Raw genomic sequence first — 19,536 nt, forward strand, 5'->3', positions numbered from 1 at the left:
TTTCCCCCTCCTTTCTCATCTTCTCTATCCTTCCCCTTCTCCTATAATTCTCCCATGGCATCCAGCGTCAGGTCGGTTTTAGAAAAATAAATATGAGATGTCAACCATCATAACATTTCACACACATTATGAATGTTTATAATAATTTCACATCGTCTGTCTACTAATGAAATTAGAATATCCAAACAGCATACCAATCGTAACTGTTTTGCTGTTTCCTCAGGGAATCCTGAACGACATGAAGTCATGAACCACTGCTTAGTATAATAAACAAAATTTCTTACTGAAATAAGGTGGAAATACACGATAATAAAATATTCATATCCACACGAGGAAATAAAAGTGCAATAATATTATGAACATAGTTTATTCCTTTGAAACTTATGACGCCCTCTATATTAATGTAACTTCAAAATAAAAATATTTTACAAGCATCTGCTAAGAAATGTTAGCATCACTTGTCTTGATTTTTTAAATAATCAATGGAATTGGAGAAAGGGTGGAGGAGAGGAAGTTTAGTTCATTACCTGCAAGGTCAAACCAAATGTACTTTAGCAGTCGAAATATAATCTCCCAAATCATCTCCAATTGAAGAACTGGTAATTCTCTTTTGCTCCATAGATATCGTGAAGATGGCATGTGAACGACTATATTGACATATAAAGTGTAGCATCAAGATTTGTAAGAAGGTTACTTATATAAGTTGTGATGGGAACATAACCGTTTAGAACTTTAATTATAGAAATTCAACTGACAGAAGGGAAAAAAAAATGCGGTGGCACTAGTTGTTTGCAAACATAACATAGGAAGATTCTTTATTATGAAACAAATGCTTCTATAAAGAGAACACTGAAATTAAAATTAAGTCATAATCTTCCATCAAGTTTCCTGATAATAAATGTCATGAGACATGACTGCTACCGTTGGAGTTGGGTTTATTTTTGGTTTCTTCTCAACACAACATATTTACACTTGAAGAAGTTCACGATTCTTGTCAATATATGGAACAAAAAAAGCCACATAGTGGGCACACCAAGATTGAGTATTTCCACCTAAATTATCATCGACGTGTCAAAAAAAAAAAACAATCAACTGTTGTGATGTTGGGCTACCTCACTGTACTTGGGCCAAAGTTTTTAGTCCAGGTTGGAGTCTAGTTAATGGGATGAAGTCATGTGCCCTTTATAAAAACGCTTTTACACTTTCTTGAATTGTTGATCTGGCCCTACACACGGCCATCTCTCTTCCACTGATGGATGACTCATTGACTTGTGCTATTTAGGAGTCTTGTGCCCTTTCATTTTCGCGTGAAGTGGGATAATTGAGTGTTCTAGGGTTTTCTTCTTTCTGCCATACTGTGTATTCTTTGTGGTTGTAATTTGATCTTTGTAATCTGAGTGATTATCAAACAGTATATTGAGTGTATATTTGTGAGGGAAAAGTCTACATGTACATAATGTTGTTCATAATGTGATGTGACAATCATCCGATTGTTGATGTGAAAGTGTGAAATTTGAATTAAAGGTTGGATCCAGTATCATATGTAATAATGAACATCATTATGTAGACAATTATGTACATGTAGTGAGAGATTGATACCGATGTGCAGTTTGTATTGGTTGTTTGAGGCGAGAGAATGACGGTGAAGAAATCCCTGAGTTCTTCATACATTCGTAACCTTTTTTGGTGATCGTCTAGTAGATCTAAAGCTCTATCTACTTAATAGATGCTCAATGTGGTGAGTAGGCCTTACGGTTGAACATTCGCGCCCTTTGTGGTGAAAAAGTCCTTTGTGTTAGATTTTACATTTTCTGCGATTTACATTCTTTTGAGTTTTTGTGTTAAATTTGTTTTCGAACAAATATCTGGGACAAACATCCACTTTGACTGGCTATTACTATCTGTGCTCCTAGTGGCACGAGCAATAAATATGACGCCATCTCATCTTTCGTCTTGACCTCTGCCTCTTTTACTCCCGCAAGTGTAACCCCTCTGCTCATTGTTTCTTGAATTTGAATGGGGACTTTTGCAAGTCAGTCTTGATCCAACAAATCAGAGACTTCTTCCTTAAAAATTTTCAAAATCATAACATAAACAATAACCACAAAAGATTAAATACAAAAAATAACCAAAAAAAGGTTGGAATTTGTAACTTCACAACTGATACCTTGAGAAAAAGATACTTTGATCAAAAACTCTTCGGAGTCTTTCATAGATTCCAGTTATGAAAAAATGGTATTTATTACTTTCGGGATGCTCTTCTGCTTGGTAATTAGTACCCATGGTGTAATTTTTTCGTGACCTGGTATAAGACACAATAGCCAAGTATAATATATCAGATTATCAGTCTACATGTCAACATAAACTTCCAAGTGCAACTCATAGATGGAACTAATACAATAAATGATAATAAGGCAAATTTGCACCCCAAAACACCCTTTCTTGAATGAATTCTTCGAGCAACGAAACTATAAAATGAAAATAAATATACCGTGTGCCATAGGCAAGCACCTTGCCATTGTAGCAATGGAAGAGAGCGTCAACAAGTGAAGCAACACATTCATCAAATATGCGCGAAGATGGATTCCCCCCACTCCCAAAAATGTAATCAAACGTGAAGGGGTGTGAAATATTGTCATTTTATGACTAGATTCTATCATGGATGCTATTTAAACCTTAATAAATATTCACGCATATCATAGTATTCCAAAAAATTAGGTTGTTAAATGTGTTGTTAATTGATGAATGCATGCTTACGAACTATTGAGTGTATGTATCATCTCTAATAAATGAATTGGTGTTTTGTTCGATTTTCACATACATCAAACTAATAGTTGGCAACGAATTGTTATTGAATTACAGAATTTTGCTAATCTTCACTTGTTATGAGTGTCTGTCAAATTTTAATATTTCATCGCTTAAGACTTTATTCTTACAAAATTAATAGGATTGGGACTCGAATATTAAGTAAAATTTATTGAAGCCAAGTGCTGAATTACACAGAGATTAGAGAAGCTATGTGTGATTTTCCTGATTTATTTATCCTAATCTTAACTAATATTATTTTAGAGGATTTTGACACCTTAGATCACCGGTTGAATCAGTGACATGATACAATATCTCTGTCTAAAAGAGTGTTAAGTTCCATAACTATATGATTAAATACCAATAAAAACATAGAAAGATAAATGTAAACTCAAATGGCTAACATTTCAATGATTGAAAAAAAAAATGCAAACCTAAGCTACAATTTTTAAACAAATAAAGACAATATTACCCGTTAAATCTTTTAAGTGAATAAGTTTTAAAATAAATTTGTTTTTTGGTCAAAAGTTAAATATTAATAAAATAATCTTGCTTTCTATCAAAACTAGTAAGAAAAAGGTAAAACTCAAACATGTATAAATAAAAATTTTAATAGAAGTAAATTTGACCAAACATGCATCAGTTTTTATTGGCAAACCCTAACTTTTACCCTCTAAATCTTCGAACATTACTTGAACAAATTTACATGACAAAAGCAATATTTACAGCATGTTTGCGATGATTTGTTTTTAAAAATAAGCAATAAATATATAACTTGTTTTTAATGTGAACCCACTTACATTTTAAAATAAACTACAATTTGGAACTTATCTTTAAGATAATTATTTTATTGGAAGAATGTGTTATTGAAAATAAATTCGAAGAAAAATGAGTTTTATTTTTTTATATATAATGGGGCTCAAACTGAAGCTTGATCTTCCAACTAAGGTCAAGATACCTTCCTGTCAGTTAATTTTACTTCTATAACTAAGTATTTCTTGCATAGTTGGAAAAGAGTACAAAACAAACACATGTAACACCCACAAACAGTTTTACTCATTAATTATCCAGAAATCTTGTTCATAAGCCACTCTAGTTTCAGTCCTTAGAAAGTAGTTATATCTCTTCCTGGTATTGAAAAATATCCTTACTACGTGGTTGTTCGTGTTTGTGTTTGCCTTAAAAGAGAGTCAATTTTTCTGGGAAAAGATCGATAACAACTTAGTGCATTACACTCCAAAATACTAATACCTTAATGAAATCACAAAGTTGTGGAAAGATACATCTGCTAAGCCATTGAAACTAATAGCTTAATAAATCTATAGTATTTTACAAACAAGATAACACACAGATTATTCAGTCATCTGACAAGTAGAAAATGGTAGGCTCCTTTGGCTCAGTGATCTCAACAGTCCCCTCCAGCATCTTAGCCACTTTCCCCATGGATGGCCTCATGTCAGGTCTATCTTGGAGGCACCACATTGCAGTCTTCACCATCCTATTTATCATATCAAAATGCTCTCTGCTGTCGTAATTGTGCTTGATCCGATGATCCAATATGTCTTCCACATTCATCTCCTTGAAAACTTTATCAAAAGCCCACCTTGGGAAGAACCATTGATGACTCTCCACCTTTGGATCTAGTTGTACAAAATTCCTTGAACCACTAACAATTTCCAGGAGAACCAATCCGAAACTGTAAACATCGGCTTTTGACGTGATAGGGTCCGGCCGTGTCCATTCTGGTGCCATGTACCCTGGGGTTCCACGCATTCGTGACACGCTCATCATGTCTTCTTTCTTCTTCAATTTGGCCAGTCCGAAATCTGATACCTTTGGGCAAAAATCATCCCCTAAGAGAATGTTTTCAGGCTTGATGTCACAATGTAGAACCCATTCCAGACACTCTTCGTGCAAGTACGCTATTGCCCTTGCCACGCCTAGTGCGATTCTATACCGGATATTCCAATCCAATATTGGCTTCTTCTTTGAACCAACAATTTCAACCGTTTCTTCCTCCATTTCAGATGATTCCACCACCTCGACAGTTTGAAATAAAAACTCATCTAGTGAACCATTTGGCACGTACTCGTATACTAGTATCCTACTACCCTTCTCAGCACAAAATCCCCATAGCCTGACCAGATTAAGGTGGTGCATCCGGGCTATAATTGTGACCTCTGCCCAAAAATCAGCATCGCCGCCAGTAATATTCTTCAGGCATTTCACTGCCACCACACGTCCGTCACTTAATTCTCCCCTGTAAACAACACCAAAACCGCCCTTCCCAACAGGATTTGTAAAACCTTTGGTTGCAGCTTTAAGCTCAGCATAGCTGAACCTTTTCGGTCCACCAGAAGGCATAACTTCAAGGCCAAACGTCCTGGCCATATCCCTATACTTGATGTACTTCTTAAGAAATGTCCAAAAGAAAAACACACCACTAAGAAGCTCAGCTGCAAACAGAGTTGAAATTATGGCAATATTCCTAGTGGTTGTGGTAGACTCTTCTGGGGGTAAAGGGAGGCTTATTCTAACTGGACATGTTGTTTCCATCAAATTTGTCATGCCAGTGAAATTTGATTCATCTTCTTCAGATCTATCAACCCTCAAGTACATGACAGTCTCTGTTCCTGGAGACCAATATCCAAAAGACATCTTCTCTAGTATAACACAATAATTTGTTCCATCATATTTAAACATGAAGCCTAAACATCTCGAATTAGCCATACATAGTCCTTCACAAGTTGAAAAATTCCTAGTTTTAGAGTCAGTTTGGTTTATCCCTCCAGTAAAATTCACAAAATCCAAACGTAAAAACTTGCTGTTTCCCACTACCGGTTTTTTCGGTTCACATGAATCATTAGGCCCTCTTTTATACCCCGGAGGGCATACACATGATGTAGAAAGATCTGTAACATTAAACATACATATATAGTTTGCACCACACGTACCATGAATTGTACACAGCTGAAACAAAGCTTGCCAGCCAGTAATCCATTGCCCTGAGCTTGGATCATAGCTGTACAGCCTAAGATTTCCGTCTTCATCGAGTGTCAATCTTCTCAACTTCCTTACACCATAATCCGAAGAGTAGTATATTTGATTATTTTCTAGGACAATGTTCCCGAGATCATCCAACCTAAGAAAATTCTGATCCACAACACTGGTCCAGTAAGTATCATTTTCCGGCACGAAAACAAGCCGTTTGGTCTCAAACTTGAACTTCCCGTTCTTTGTAACAAGTGCAGACCCATTGATACTCTGATTTGGAAGAAAAGTATCAGTTGGAATCGAAAAACTATCCCAATTTCCATACACGAGCTTCCCAGAGTCCTGTAAAGTAAGCCCCGTTCCATTCGTACCCGAAACAGGCCACAGGTTTCGCCCACCAGTAGAATTGATCAAGCGCAGTTCGCCAGAGCGCATAATGATCAAAGAACCTGACCTTCCCACCGGAGAATTATCATTCGCCGACCAGACGACGGTGGTATTTCCCGATATGTTATGGTACCAAATAGAAAAGGTGTAGAGATTTGGTCCATTTCGAGTGGGTAGTTCGAAAAAACCTGCAGCAAAAGTGGAGTTGGGGGAGAGGAGAATTCTATTTTGTGATGGAGTCCATGGGGAGATGGAGATTGAAAATGAAGAAATAATTTGCTGCCGTTGGGATGTTGAAAACTGGAGATTTGAGATGAAGAAGATGAAGAACAAAAAGAGATTGAAATTGAAAGCCATGATCGATCAAATTTGGTTGTAGTGTGAAGATTGAAGGTGTTTATCTATAATTCATTCATGGCGGCTTTTGAGGACTATTCGTGCGTTGACGCAAGACCGTTGACCATGAAGCCGTGCCCACTGAGTCTGTTATTTTATTATTGGATGCCGTGTAAAATATTCTGTCATAATTCTAATTTTAATAGGGTGTGAGGATTATAACGTTTTGAGTTTACATGACCAATATAAAACAAAGGAATCCAAGCCAGCTTTTATTGACTTATATTTATTTCACTGATAACCACTTAGAAAATTTTCATATTAGTCATTGAAGAATTTTTTGTCACCAAAGTTAATAATATTACATAATTGATTAATCTGTTAGCTTGATTAACTTCCTATTCATCGAATAGTTGTTAAACCTTCAGGTGAACTGATGATCGTTAGAGCAATCAATTCCGTCTAATCGCCTTTATATTTTAGTTCTGTTATGACAATTTTAAAAAAGGTTGAACCTCAATCTTGAGAGCCTGCACCGTCCCATCCTTAGAGAATCGTGAGGGAGGTAAATCGCGGGATGTGTCCCAACAGGTCAGGAAACAAGAGCTTGCCCGTATACTGATGTCCACAAAGAGTTCAATTCCATATCTCAGGAATCAAACACTCATACTGCAACTATTAGCAAGGCTGAGACTACTTCACTTATATCCTTTACACTATTGGGATATGTTCCAGCAGGGCAGGGAACAAGAATTTATCCGTACACTGGTGCCCACAAAGTGTCCAATTCCATATTTCAGGAATCGAACCTCATAGTGCAACTGTCAACAAGGTTGAAACTACTTTACTCATATCATTTGCACCACTGAGATATGCTCCCAAGGGCTTGTTATGAAATTTTTACCACTTACTAAAGGGTGTGATTTTGGATTTTTTTATTTTTTTATTTTTTTTGGCTAAATAATTTTTTCTCACACGAATTTGCATTTTCTTTTGAACATGTGTAATTTTATGACATTGACACAATTATTAGGGAAAATTGTAGCTTTCATTTAATAGCAGACTTAGTCCAAATATTTCAATTGTGTCACCACAGAAATCAAACCTTTAAAAAATTCGTAGGCGAAGTTCAAATTGATGGAAACTGTCAGTGTGGCCGTTAGTTGACCAAGAAATGAAAAATCTTATAATTTTGACCAAATAAATAAGGGCATTTCAATCAAAACACATTTACCCTTCTACGAAATTCTTCTTCTTGTTCTCCCCACTCCTCTCCTCTATCACAGAAAGAATTATATTTAGACCAGGGGAACTATGGCGAACATGTTTGGCTAGTTTTAATTCTTTTCAAGCATAGTATGTATTTTTCTTATTTATAATTAAAAAGAAAATTTATTTGGACAATAAAACGAAGATTAACGTCAAAATAAGTAATTTATACATTGACCAATTAAAAATGTGCTAATTTTAATTTTTACTTAATTATCGATTTATAAATTTATTTGCTCATAAATTTTTAAACTTAGCCAAACATGCAATAAAGACCCGTTTGACATAACTTGCCAAGACCACTGGTGCACACAATTGAACCATTTGTCACTTTGTACTTAAAATCAATTAAAGCATAATAATGCACCCTGAAATCAACAATTTAACAGAGTTTGGATAAATGACTCCCCAACTTTACAGAATTAGCCTCAAGCAAATCATGGAAAATTTGTAGAAATTAAAGTAATTCAATACGATGACCATTGAGTCGTTTTCCGTCTTTGTCACGTCATGTTCGTTGGAGAAGGCTTGGGGTCTGTGGACCAAACAAATGAATGATTTTCCCCAAATGTAATAACGTCATGTCCACTGGAAAATTATTTATGATTAGAAATCAATTTTGAGTGAATGAATAATCAATATCGACTGTGAACCACTTAAAACATGAATATTATAGGAGATAAGGTTATTAGAATATTTTGGAATATGCTACGACTAAAAAATCACGTCTTTTTGAACACCTTCTTTATGTCTCTTTAGATGGAAACATATTCCAATGGCCATAACTTCTCGATAGCCAAGACACATCTTTTAGAAATTATAAAGAGCTAGATATTAATAATCATAAAACGTGACCAGATGAAGAGATTGAACCTCAAGCCTTATGAGTCTAGGCGTGCCGAGACGAATAATCCAAGTATTGTCGTATTTTAAATATTATTTTAGCTATTCTAGTAGTGATATAAATAGATAATGCTGGGGGAATCCAGAATTCGAGTCTAGTTAGGGCAGGCGTTGAACGTTTACCACCAACGGTCAACGTCTGTGATAGTGAGGTCGTTTATTAATATTTGCTGGGGGAATCCAGAATTCGAGTCTAGTTAGGGCAGGCGTTGAACGTTTACCACCAACGGTCAACGTCTGTGATAGTGAGGTCGTTTATTAATATTTAATTACATAATATTCAAAAAATCGTATGGAGTAAAATTAGAAGAATTAGATGCACTACTAGAACTAGAACTAGATTCGATCTTTTATTTGGGATGAAAAAATGAATCCATAGTCTGCAAAATGCATTGCCCCAATTTATTTTTCAATTAAATAGACAATATATATTAATAAAATACCAATATTCAGTTTACGACTAAAATTAATTAAACAAGCATTATTATATTGACAAAGTTCAAATTATTTATAATCTCCAAAATCTATTGAATAACAACCTAACAGGAACTAGAAGGTAGCTGGTAGGGATTTCATCTTGAATTATTTATCACAAAATACGGTAATAACTCATAAAACATAAATTGGAACTAGTAAAACTAAATGATAAATCAAAAAATGAAATAAAAGGACAAAAAACGAAAACCAAAACAAGGGAAGAGAAAGAGAAAAGCTCTCACAATCACATCGGAGAGGCAAGTTGACGGCATCGTCGAAAAAGATTATCTGTAGTCACGGGCGGACCACATGGGGTCAAATGACCCCACAAAATTTTGCCCTTCTTCTTCTTTTTTTTTTTATTTTTTATAATCTACTTTGATGTACTCGTCGGGATGTCAAATGAAGTCAAAATATTACATTCTTAATACCATTTCAAAGAGCTCATGGCCTAATTTTTCACTCATTAATGACATGCGAAGTGGTCAATTATAGCAAAAGTTATGACATGTTAAAGGAGGCCGCTTGAAACTAATATTTTGAAAGTTTCGATAATATCCTAACTTTAAAAATTCGTTTGCATCATGTGCTATCTGAATCCACAAATCGTCTATACTATATAAAAGTTTGATTTGAAAACTACATCATTTTCATATCGAATGGTCCAAACAAATATTGAAAATAGTTAAATATGTATCAAACGTACGTATCAAAAAAGACGTCTAACTAGTTTTTTCTTTTAAAAAATTCAATTAATTATTATTTTTGCACAATAAATTTTTCAATATAATTTATATCGTTTTATTCGGAAGTCTTACACGAAATATGACGTAAATTTTTTAGGGTTATTACGGATTAAATGCAATTTAAATTACTTTCGAATTATATATGTTTGCTTTAAATTTGAATTTTATTTACTTCCTGAACTAAACTTGAATTTTATTTCAATTCATTTAATTTCTATATTCAATTTAATTTACTCAATGTTAACTCAGCATTTACCAACGAAATAATAAACAAAATTATACAAGTAGCAAAATTTATTTAATAATATTAATAATGATGTAATTAAACGACGTTTTCAAAGTGTCAAAATACATATTAACTTATTTTTATTGATAATATGTTATTTATTAAAAAAATTATTTTTAAAATTTTGACCCCACAATACTAAACGTCTAGGTCCGCCCCTGTCTGAATTGCGGTCGCAGCATTCATCACTGTTCGCAATCGCAGGGGAGCTCAAGCAGCACGAGGGTTTTATTGCAGGTTGATTTGGGTATTTTATTGGTGTGGGTGGGGGTAAATTGATTTTTAATTCAAAATGGGTCCTAATTTTTTAAAAATACAACAGTCCAATAGGAGGCCCAAATTTAAAAAAGTAAAAAGGGACCATCCTGTCTTCTTTGGTAATTACCACTTCCTTTTTTTAACCTTCAAATCGGGCCTAATTTTTTTTAAACAGGCAAAAGCCCAATAGAAGACCCAAAATTAAAAAAACAAAGAAAGATAAAACATCTTGTCACTTATTCTTCCCAGCGGCTTCTCTGCAACTACAGCAGCCTCTCCCTCAACGTCGACGGTAAGTGCAACTATCCGCGGATCTAGCACCTGGCGAGGTGGCATCCAGCACGCTCGGCTACGCCCCTCATCAGGTGCTGGATCCGCCCCATTATGCATAACTTGAAAATTTGTAGAAACTTAATACACACTTTTCAAGTTTTCAACAAAAATATAATTCTCAAAATCATGAATATTAAAATTATTTAGAGCTTGTTTGAGCCACATTATTTCAAAAAAATATATTTTTAAACAGTGATTTAACATCATTTCAATTACACATTTTTCAATAAAATTATATTACACGTAGATAAAAAAAATTTCCTTATTTTTTAACCACACATTTTCCATCAATACACTATTCTAAAATGCATTATTACTAAAATAATATGGCTCAAACACCCCTTAATAACAATTTTCTACAATTAGATTAGATATGAACAGAGCCTAAACCTTGTTTAACTCTTTGCTATGGCGAATAGATAGTCACAGAAGATTCGAAGCATAAACTGGACAGAGAAACAAGATGAACAAAGGATTAATGTTCTAATATTTTTTCTCTTATTGTACTTGGAAGAATTTTCTTCTCTTTAATCCCTTGTTTTCCAGTTTCCTGTCCCGAACTTTGAATTTTCTCCTAAAATAGTTTCTTTTGTACTTGTGAATCTAGGCATTGCCTAGTTGTGAAGCCCGTACTTTATTTTGATAGTAAGCGCGAATTAAGTGCTAACTTAGCAGTTGACCGCATAATAAGCACCTAAGTGCACTTTTTTTTTAATTATTATTATTATTTTTTTTTTATCAAAAACTCCTTATTTGACTTTAATTTATTAACTTTTTTATTTTTTTTAAAAGGCTTTTATTTTACTTTATTTTCAAGTTTTTGAATGATTTATCTGTATAAAAGTAAAAAATGATTTATCCCATAAAAATTTAGATAAGTTTAAGTTATAGTACTATTTATATTCTATAATTATGATTTATAGACTTATCGTATTGTTAAAAACATCAAAAATATGTACAAAAGTTCCTATAAATTTATTAAGTTGGACTTGTCTAGTTAAAAGTTGAAACTATAAAAAATAGATTAGTTTTTGCATTTCAAAAACTTGAATGATTTTATCTGTATAATTTTAGATATTTGGTATGTGTTGATTTAATTAACAAATAATTTTTAGAATGATTAACTACTTAAATTAATAACGAAAATAAATAACGATTTTTTACGTTTAGGCCTTGCTTGGTAAAGTTTGAAACTTGACTTCTACACCTAATTACACTTCACTTTTTTAGAACACTGCTGATTATAGAGAAATCTAGAAGCTACCATTTTTAGTTTATTTTACTTTATTTTAAATAAATTTATGGACTTTGAAAATACAATGGACTTCTTATAAAAATGAGTCGTTATGCTTTAATAAACTTAAATGATTTATTTATTTATTTTTTTGGTTCACAAGTATGATTCTTTCTTTAAAAACTCAATTCTATCTTCAAGTTGATTTTTTTTTTTTAAATCGAAGTTAATTCATTATTTTTTGAGTTGTATTTTCAAGTTTAGCTCAAGCATACCTAATTAGGCAAAGGGTGTATGGAATTTTAGGAGTTTTACATTCTACGCTGCTTAAGTGGTCATTTTTTTTTACCTCTTAAAAATTCAAGGCGAGTTCACAAACATTTATGTGATCCAAAGTACGCTGAGACTGATTCTTGTGGCTAAAAACCATGCGGTATATGTGGATATAATTGGTAAGCATGCACTAAGTAGGTTAGACTGAAATTGGTACGACCTATCTGGAAAATGATATGATTTGGTGCTTATCGATCCTTGCAGTGATCTAGATAACATATTAAGTATTCAGTTTGAAGAGTACGTTCGCAAGAATGAAATTCAAAGGAATTGACGCGGGCCGCACAAGCGATGGAGCATGTGGTTTAATTTGTCCTGGATTTTCTTTCAAATAGAACCTGAAAAGAGAAGTGTTGGAATGCCAACAGGCGCATGATGTTTCTACTACTCAAAAAATGTTAAAGATAGGAAAATTCCTATCAAGTCAAACTGAGCATAAGGTTTTAATGTTAAGTTTGAAACGAACCCTTAAACAAGACCAACTTTAATTAGTGACACTAAAGAAGTACGATTTGAGTAAGTTTAGGGGTGACAGATCCCCCAGTTTCACAGAGACAGTGAATAGGAAGTTGGAGATTAAAATTAATAGGTGGGGATAGATTCAAACTTGGTACTTCCAAATCCAAACAGACATGAAATTTATAGTTAGTTATGTTCCCTTCTAACCATAAGACAAAGTCAAACGGAGCAACCAACCAACCCGTGTACTTGGCACCTTATTTTTATTACAACTGCCTCATGTTTTGGGGAATCTGTTAGACAAATATATGTTAAATGCCCAAATGGAAACCGCTGGCCATGTCCTAGAAACAAGCTAAACCGTGTGGAACATTCAAAATTACAAGCAATTTTAGATTAATAAAATACGAGAAACAAAGGAAGACACAAAGGCTAGGGACATTGGCAACACGAGATGAGGCTCTGGAGAAGGGCTTCCGCAGTGTTGAAGGATCAAAATAGCATCTGGATCGCCAGTCTGTCTAGGCGGACAGCGCTCCGGAATCCTGACATTGAATCGGCCGTCATAAAAGCCACGAACCACGACGAATTCTCTATTGATGTTAAGAATACAGATAGGGTTTTCAAATGGATTCGTCTCTCGACTTGCCATGTCAAGCCTCTTGTTTGGTCCATATCAAATCGAATGAAGAAAACAAGAAGTTGGGTGGTGGCTCTTAAAGTTTTGATTCTCATGCATGGTGTCATTAACTGTAATGTCCAGGCCGTTCAGAAAATTGGAAAGTTGCCATTTGATCTGTCAGATTTTACAGATGGGCATTCTGATCCAGGGAAAACATGGGCACACAACTCGTTTATACGTCAATACTATGCGTTTCTTGATCAGAAATCGATCACTATTTATCAGAATTTCGAGGAACGCAAAGCACAGAAAATTGTTTCGATAATTAAAGAGCTTCAATTGCTGCAGAAGCTGCAAGGTTTGCTTGATTTGTTGATGCAGATTAAACCAAAGTCAAATGCAACCAGGGTCCCTCTTGTGCTGGATGCAATGGATGGAATTATCATTGAGATTTTTGATATTTACAGCAAAATATGTAGAGGGATTGCCATCATTCTTGTTAATATTTATTCTGCTAAAAAAGCCGAGGCAACAATGGCACTCGAACTTGTGCAGAAGGCGAAAGCCCAAGGCGACGATCTTTCTTTATACATCGAATTCTGCCAACAGATCGGGGTAGTGAATGCATTAGAATTTCCCATGGTTGAAAAAGTTCCAGAAGAGGGAATTGAAGAACTTGAGCAAATAATAATTGGATTATCAGAGTCTGAGAAATCCGTTGGGAATGAATTGGATTCGAAACAACAGGAAGATACAGCGATTGTTGTCGTAGAATCTGAAAATTCCAATGAAGGAAAAGACTCGAAGAGAACAACTATAATCACCGATAAATGGGAGAAATTTGAAGAAGATCTCATGATCATCAGCCAAGAAAATCCCTTCTCCCCGTCTTGGGTTTCACCTGTCCTTCATTCAAAGATAAACAATCAAGAACAGCTTCCAGATTTGATCAGCTTCTAGTAATCTTTGAGCAGGGTTTGCATTCCCTTTGAAGAGCCTTCTCAATTGTCTCAGGAAGAAAAACGATTAAAAAAACTGAACAAAATGCAAATAACCGAGAAGACAGATCACACGAGGAAACGCTTCATCAATTTTCAAATGAGAAATTTTACTGTTTTTTCAATCCTAGCCATTTATAATTTCTGAGGATCAGTATTATATTTTGCAAAAACAAAAGAAATATATAAGATTTTAGAATATACAGGGTAGAATATACAGAAGATGCTATCTAAATTCTGCTTTGATTTGCATAGAACTTTCTTCATACAACAGGTTCTTTTATAATGGAATGTCATCTCTCAATGAAGAGTTTTGGCGATGTATTAACTAAGCATGAGCTTATAAATTTACTTTTCATCTTATTTAGATCAATTTTTTTATAGGATGTCCATTGACAACGCATCGATTCTTGAAATGCTGATCGACCATATTTCTTTCAGTCGATCAACTGGTTAGACAAATCCTAACATTTGATCATATTGGCATCAACCAACTACCACTTAGCATCATTGTGCGCACACAAAGAATATGGGGAAAGCAACTTGGACACAAAATGGAGTTGACACAGAGAAAAATAAAAGAGAAATATGAACATCCTGGAATTAAGAGTATATAGAATCAACAATAATAGGGCTGTCTGTACTCTGTAGTGTAAGGTATGAGACTCCTCTATTATGTTGTTCAGTAATCTCTATTTGTAGACCTAATTTAGTATAATTCCTGCCAACTGGAGTTCATATATGGGACTCGATAAATGCCTTGTAATCCAAGCTTTAATGGTCTATGCTTAGTCCTATTCAATTCTTCTCAATTGGGCTCGATCCAAAAACACTGAATCACTTGACTAAAAGTATAATGTTACACTCTTGAAGTACGAACGATCATAGAAGCACAATGGCAATTAGACTTGGCCTTCAAATCAATAAGCCATTATATTGTAGCTGTAGAATATACACAACCAAAGTTGAGGGCAAAATGACAATTTTGACCTGTAGGCCATAATGAAACGACTCGTCCCACATTGAAAAGGAGCTTATGTAAGACAGTTTATACTATATTGATAAATATAATTTACATTAGCATAAAAATATAACTTTTGCTTAAAAAGTTCAAGAAAGTTGTTAACCATACAGATGTAACAGATCAACCGATTGTCACCTGTGGTTCTCTGTTTGAAGATTGGCATACGTTCAGAGCTAAACAATGGGACATTGGCAGATCTTAAGATGAAAACAAGAATGGAAAAGGCAGATGGAAAATTAGCTCGAGAGCCACAGGTGTCGGCAAGAAGGACAACAGTTCTACTAGAGTCACTAGAGCTTCGAACAAAAAAAAAAAAAAACTATTCACATTCTGTGTATGTTTCTGGAAACTGCAGCTGAATATACACACATTTTAGCAGTGGATCCTCACCAACTATTTCTAGTAATTTAACGCCTTTCAGACTTATAATTGTTAACTATCTCATATAATCTAAATTTAAGCCATTGGAGAAGGCCTACATGCACTCATTTAAATCTTATCTTCAACTCCCCAACTCGAATGCAGACCAGATTCATATTCTGGCTAAAAGTCTCACTAGCGCGCAGTATTTTGCCTAGCTCTATACCATGTCACAATCTCTTCTGAAGTCTTAAAACTGATAAAAGAGTGGCCACATGCACTTATTTCAACAATAATTCATCATCTAAATATAAAATTTACAGACAACTAATCTTATCCAAGAAACATTATATTCCCTATTTGTTTCTGGACCTACATGTAATCTACATACGAGGCAGAATATGAATGTACAAATATGCAAGTGTAATGATCTCTCCAAAATGAGCTATTCAATTCAAAAAGAATACATAATTTATAACTGCCACGGCCTCGTAATAAAGCATTAATGCACTTGTTCGAACATCAACATATAAAGATGGCGAAAAAATCCCTAAAAATGTAAAATGGAGCAAACATTGCCATCTTAGAGCCACACGGTGTACCATCATCATTAAGTGACCTATGTCAGCAACACGATAATTGAAAATGGATGAAAAGAAATATCCCAAATTTCATACATTAAATCAAATGAAAGAAATCATTCATAATCCAAATCTTCACGGCCAGAAAAATTGCTAGCCTCTGAAACAAACAGAAGAATTAAACAACGGTTCTTAAGAACCACAAATATCTAATTTAAAAGATGTATCACTGAAAGTGCAGATAAAACCTCTGCTGATGGCCGCAGAATATATACATGCAAAATAGATCAGATTAGGAGGCAATCCAGTGGAGGTACCCATGTCATAACTTATCTTATTGTCACAAACTTGTTGGTGCCATGTTTAGCCCAGTAAGTCTTCAGATCGATTGGGTTAGTGAAATTATAATCTTCTGAAGCAAGTTTCTCCAAAACTTTCTTGAAAGCACCTTGACTCATTTTTCGTCCAGCAATTCTTGCTCCGCGTCGTTTGTTACTCATTGGCAATGGATACATAGATATAGTTGTAGTGCAACAAGCCGACTGCCAACCACCACACCCCCATCGATAACACTGTTGTGGATTACCAGTGCAAGAGCACACCGGAATTGGAATACCAGATATATCCATATCAATTCCATTTATTACAACATCAAGATTCTTTTTTGTTGTTTTGGCACGGTGAACAGAGGAATTACCATTTTCCTTCGGCACAGATGGAACTTTACTTGACTTCTTTGCTTTTGTTGGCTTTAAAGCAGCAGCAGCAGCTGACCTCTTTTTGGCAGGGCCACCTGCCTTTTTTACACTTGGCTCTTCAATTGTCACCCCAGCATCATCAGTTGTATCAGGTTGGCCTAAAATCTGCATGGAACTATGACTTCCAGATGGTTCTGCAAAAACCGGATTGTAAGAGTTTCCAGGAAACATATGCAAGAATTTATCTCTGTGATTTATCCAACTGTCTCTGACATAGTCCATGTGTGTGACTGGTGGTTCAGTAACCACGCAATCCCGTGGGCGAAAGGCCCCATTGGCAGCAACCATAATAGGATTATTGGACCCTGATAGGAAAGATTTAGTGTCTCGCTCTGTTACAGGTGACATAAGTTGAAGACCAAGATGCCCTTTAAGGGGAGGTTGTTCATAGTAACCCCAATTCCTCATGCTTAATGCATCGTCGTCCATAAAAAAACTATAGATCAGAAAAACAACAGATCAAGCATAGAACACACTTATTAAAACCTCACCCTGATTCCAGTAAAACATAAAAGCATTTCAATCGGCATGACTAAGGTACCAAAATAAAATGAAAATAATGGAGAACAGACAATCAGCCAAAGAACAGAATTCAAGTAGATCAATGCACAGTTAATCCAAATTCAACATAGTCGATCAAATAACCAGAGCAAATCAACCAAGAACCAACAGTTTTATTGAATCTCCAGAACAACCCAAATCGATAATTCATATAGCGATTCGGATAAAAATACCCCCAAAACGACAAACTGAGATTATAACCAAAAATAAACATCCACAAACCGAAACATCTATAAGATTTAAAAAAAAAAAAATTTACGAACGGGTAAATATTTACATTGCCTACCTCAAGTTCAAGAATATAAATCAACAAATCAAAGGATAATCAAACAGATCCACAACAATCACGAACAACCCCGGAAAATGATAATAAAAAATACTTTTAATTATTTTAAATTACTCAAAAATGAAGATTCCGATGAAAACAAATTCAATCTTCGCCATTGCAAACATAGATCTGATACAAAACGATGAAAACAAAAACAGATCCACAGTGATAATAACTAAAGCATTAAATCACAATATAAATCAATGCAAAAATACATTAAATTAAATGGAGCATAAAAACTGGAATACAGGGAGAAAGAGAGAGGAGAAAGAGATGGCCAGATAAATATTGTACTTCCATGAGAGAGAGAACTTACTCCTGGTTAAACAGGCCTTTTAGGTTTTTTTCCTTCCGATGAGAGAGGAGAGAGAATGTGCGAAAGAGGAGAGAGGAAAACTGAAGGGACAGAGAGACGCTTAAAGGTGAATTTCGACATAAAATATAAAAAACATTACGACATTCAAAGAAAGGACATTTTCCTAATAGTCCATTTTAGAAGGTTGGATACATATCATTTACTCTTTTTCATTAGGATTCTTAACGTGCCACGTTGTCGAAGATTTTATGCTTGAACATTATTTTACACCATGGGCTATTTGGTAGGATTTTTTCAAATAAAAAAAAAAAAATTGTTTCCGATATTAAAAAATTGATTTTAAATATGTTTAAATAATTTTTCAAAAGTATTTTATTTATTATAATAACTTTTAAAGAAAATTGACACAAGATAATTTTACCAGAAACTCTTCTACAAGAAGTAAAAATAAAAGTACATATAAAAAAAAATCTATCAAACAAACCCTACATTCACGTATTCTCGATCTAAGTATGTCGATCAAATCCATATCTGAGCCCGTTTGAGCCACATTATTTGTAGAATGAAAATGAAAAATAGAACTGTTATAAGTTCCACACAAGAGATAGAAATTAAAAAATGGTGACTTGATGTAATGGATAACGGTCATATTTTTCATTTTAATGAGGTAAAAATGTGGTTCAAACAGGAGTTCGAGCGCTTGAGATCAAGAAGCCAACATAGGTCTCGGGTAACTCTAAACTTGCTCGGCCCTGCAAAGGTCATGAACCTCAAGGCCCATGAATATGCAAGATGAAATATTTGTGACAATATTTTAAAGAGCAAATAATGTCCATGATCGAGTCTCATTATTTAATTTTTTTTTCCAAATTCAATTCTAACTATACATTCTTCTAATAAAATAATTTGCACGTAAGTTCAAATTTTTTCACTATGCCTATGTTTGAGCTCTATTGTTTTATAAAATTCATTTTCAACTATTTTTTCATAAAATAATTTTACATGTAAACGCAAAAAATTTTCAGTCGCACATTCTAAAAAGAATCACTATTTCGAAACCTATTTTCCCCCAAAATGGAGTTCATATAGGACCTACATTTTAATTACACATTTTTCAAAAAATAGCTCCTTTTTTTTTTTCAAATTAAAAAAAGGGGACTCAAACATC

General features: G+C 34.3%; 3 protein-coding genes and 1 long non-coding RNA gene across 4 annotated transcripts; 1 reads left to right on the top strand and 3 right to left on the bottom strand.

Moving 5' to 3' along the window:
- Positions 1 to 3,999: 3,999 nt before the first annotated feature.
- LOC111395400 (G-type lectin S-receptor-like serine/threonine-protein kinase At5g24080) lies at positions 4,000 to 6,620 on the bottom strand. Its single transcript, XM_023021374.1, has one exon. It carries the CDS (start codon positions 6,541 to 6,543, stop codon positions 4,162 to 4,164), a length of 2,382 nt encoding a protein of 793 aa, XP_022877142.1. The 5' UTR covers positions 6,544 to 6,620; the 3' UTR covers positions 4,000 to 4,161.
- A 1,519-nt stretch (positions 6,621 to 8,139) lies between these two features.
- On the bottom strand, positions 8,140 to 9,466 carry LOC111396439. The gene is made up of 2 exons (XR_002702999.1): positions 9,414 to 9,466; positions 8,140 to 8,379 (listed from the first exon to the last, which is right to left on the bottom strand). It is a non-coding gene; the product is annotated as an uncharacterized LOC111396439 (long non-coding RNA).
- Positions 9,467 to 13,274: 3,808 nt separating this feature from the next.
- Positions 13,275 to 14,402, top strand: LOC111396419 (putative clathrin assembly protein At1g25240). Its single transcript, XM_023022855.1, has one exon. The coding sequence runs from the start codon at positions 13,275 to 13,277 to the stop codon at positions 14,400 to 14,402; it is 1,128 nt and encodes a 375-aa protein (XP_022878623.1).
- A 2,072-nt stretch (positions 14,403 to 16,474) lies between these two features.
- LOC111395401 (protein BASIC PENTACYSTEINE2-like) lies at positions 16,475 to 18,517 on the bottom strand. Its single transcript, XM_023021375.1, has 2 exons — positions 18,369 to 18,517; positions 16,475 to 17,599 (listed from the first exon to the last, which is right to left on the bottom strand). Exon 2 carries the CDS (start codon positions 17,590 to 17,592, stop codon positions 16,735 to 16,737), a length of 858 nt encoding a protein of 285 aa, XP_022877143.1. The 5' UTR covers positions 17,593 to 17,599; positions 18,369 to 18,517; the 3' UTR covers positions 16,475 to 16,734.
- Positions 18,518 to 19,536: the final 1,019 nt, after the last annotated feature.

This window comes from Olea europaea, chromosome 6 (assembly GCF_002742605.1).
Source record: "Olea europaea var. sylvestris chromosome 6, O_europaea_v1, whole genome shotgun sequence".
Classification (NCBI taxonomy): Eukaryota; Viridiplantae; Streptophyta; class Magnoliopsida; order Lamiales; family Oleaceae; genus Olea; species Olea europaea.

What these genes read in the sequence shown, in the direction of transcription:
- LOC111396419 (XM_023022855.1), top strand. Translation starts at nt 13,275, where the DNA reads ATGAGGCTCTGGAGAAGGGCTTCCGCAGTGTTGAAGGATCAAAATAGC.
- LOC111395401 (XM_023021375.1), bottom strand. Translation starts at nt 17,592, where the DNA reads ATGGACGACGATGCATTAAGCATGAGGAATTGGGGTTACTATGAACAA.
- LOC111395400 (XM_023021374.1), bottom strand. Translation starts at nt 6,543, where the DNA reads ATGGCTTTCAATTTCAATCTCTTTTTGTTCTTCATCTTCTTCATCTCA.